Source organism: Gavialis gangeticus, unplaced genomic scaffold (assembly GCF_001723915.1).
Source record: "Gavialis gangeticus isolate Ggan-Ray unplaced genomic scaffold, GavGan_comp1, whole genome shotgun sequence".
Taxonomy (NCBI): domain Eukaryota; kingdom Metazoa; phylum Chordata; order Crocodylia; family Gavialidae; genus Gavialis; species Gavialis gangeticus.
In genome coordinates, this window is record NW_017729004.1 from 571,749 (window position 1) to 573,949 (window position 2,201).

General features: G+C 55.3%; 1 protein-coding gene across 1 annotated transcript in view; it reads left to right on the forward strand.

Annotated features, from left to right (window-relative positions):
- The first annotated feature begins 1,365 nt into the window (after window positions 1-1,365).
- The window catches only part of LOC109291132 (E3 ubiquitin-protein ligase TRIM39-like), a 10,125-nt gene continuing 9,289 nt past the window's right edge, over window positions 1,366-2,201 (forward strand). Inside the window, exon 1 of the mRNA XM_019507990.1 lies at window positions 1,366-1,870. Within this exon, the coding sequence (XP_019363535.1) occupies window positions 1,451-1,870 (420 nt within the window). The 5' untranslated portion in view covers window positions 1,366-1,450. The remainder of the gene's footprint in view (window positions 1,871-2,201) is intronic.

Consider the following 2,201-nt stretch of genomic DNA (forward strand, 5'->3'; position numbering starts at 1 on the left):
ATCACTAGACCCTGGCCCCGTGCTCCTGTCTCTTCACATGGGGGTGGACTGGACATGAGGGGGAGAGTTTTTTGTGGCCAAAACTGTCCATCTGTGAGACATAAATGTGCTAGATTTTGATTGTTTTGACCCATTTTACACTTTCAGGGAGATTCAGCGGGTCAGCCCAGCCCAGAGCACCTCACAGGGGGAGCCACCTGGATGGGTGGCTACAGTTAACTTGGTTGTGGCGTGCTCAGCCCGGAGAAGACGCAGCTACACATGCAGTTAACACTGTATTGTGCAGTAAAGCCAAGCACTTACTACTTGCATATGCAGGTAGTAAATTTACTGCACACTAGACTAATTTAATGTGCAGTAAGTGCCTGCACGTGTAGATAGCAATGCTTTGCTGCATAGTAGATTAGTCTACTCTGGAGTAAAGCATCTCGTGTAGACATGGCCAAAAAGTCTGTAGCTGCAGCAAAAGAAGCGTCCTGTTTCTCTCTGGTGGAGCCCTTCTAGCAATCGGTGCTCACTCCTGGCCCCTCCTGAGCTGTGTGTGGGAAGAGCAGCTTGTAATGGAGACACGCTGGGAATGCCTGTATAGCCTGGAGAAGCTGATGATAAGCTTCATAGTCCCCCATCCCCTCCCCCCCCGCAGAATATAGATAAGGAAAGGTGCCATGTAAACGAATGCAAAAGCATAACAGTATCGGGCTTTGTACACCACACTTGTTGTGGCCTCGACTTCCTGAAGCCATAGCTCCAATGGGAAGAGACAAAGCAGGGATTCAGAGGCGGCATCCCCCACCCTGCCTACCAGAGGCACGGGCTGTGTGCCAGCCAGAGCTAAAAGCTAGCCTGCTTTAATGACACGGACGGAAAAGGCAAAGAGCCAGGAGGCAGGCTGTTGCAAGGGCCAAGCTGAGAGCATGTAGCCAAGAGGCAAGCTACAGGAGTCTGGAGATGGGCCAGCAAATCCAAGACGTTGGGCAGGAGCAGCGCAGGGGCTGTAACAGCGACAGGGGCTGAGACGAGGTTTGTAAGCCAGCAGCTTTGGGCTCACAGCAGGCCTGACTGCGGTGCTCCCCGGCACAGGTCTGAAGGCGTAAGCATGTCCCTGCACTCCTCTAGGCAACATATAAAGGCATTTGGGCACCTGGGATGGGTGAGGGGCCTGAATATCTTTGAGGATCAGGACCCGAGTGCCTAAATCACAGTTAAAACTAGGACTAAGGCACCTAATCCACTTAGACGCTTCTGCAGATCCTACGGCAGGTCCTTTGTGGGTTTAACAGAGGCTGCTGGGCTGGTGTTTCCTGCCCAAAGCACCAGCTCTGATGGCAGGAAATGACTCGCTGTGTTGGCAGTGCGTTGTGCAGGAGGGAGGGCGCTGCAGGCTGACGGTAATCCCCTGCCTGAGCGCTCGAAAGTGAAACTCTTCGTTTGCCTTTCCCAGAAACCAGCCATGGCTCAGGTTGCTCTGAGCCTGAGCAAGAGTCTCCAGGAAGAAGCCACCTGCCCCATTTGCCTCGAGTTTTTCAGGGACCCGGTGATCACAGACTGTAGCCACAACTTCTGCCGAGAGTGCCTAGCTCAGCACTGCAAGGAGCGGGCAGGGAACATCTCCTGTCCACAGTGCAGGAAGAAAATCCAGCAGAAAAACTTGCAGCCTAACCGGCAGCTGGCCAACGTGGTAGAAATTGCCATGAAGCTCAGCCTGGAAGTGGCCAGGAAGGCAAGAGAGATCCTGTGTGAGAAGCACAAGGAGCCTCTGAAGCTCTTCTGCGAACCTGACCAGAGTCCCATCTGCTTAGTGTGCAGGGAGGCTGCAGAGCACAGGGCTCATGTCGCCGTCCCCATAGAGGAGGCTGCCCAACACTACAAGGTAGGAAACCCCTTGAATCCTAGGGGAGCAGGATCAGACCCTGGAGCTGGACAGCTTGGCTGTGGGGCCAGCGCGGTCCCTCCACCCCATCGGCCTGCAAGCAGGTGCAGACAGTCTGCCGCTGGGCAGGGGAGGCTGAGGAACCAGAGGAGGGGGATGGGGGAACACAGCCCCTTGAAGGAGGAAAGGGGATGGGTTGTGTCCATAAGCCCCCGGCCTGGGGGAGGACGGTGACATGGGGTGTGAGGCCATAGAGCTGGCAGTGAGGGGAGGCTTGCAGGGGGTGTAAAGAGTAAGGGCTGGGGGGGGGTCCTACCATCCTTACCTAGGG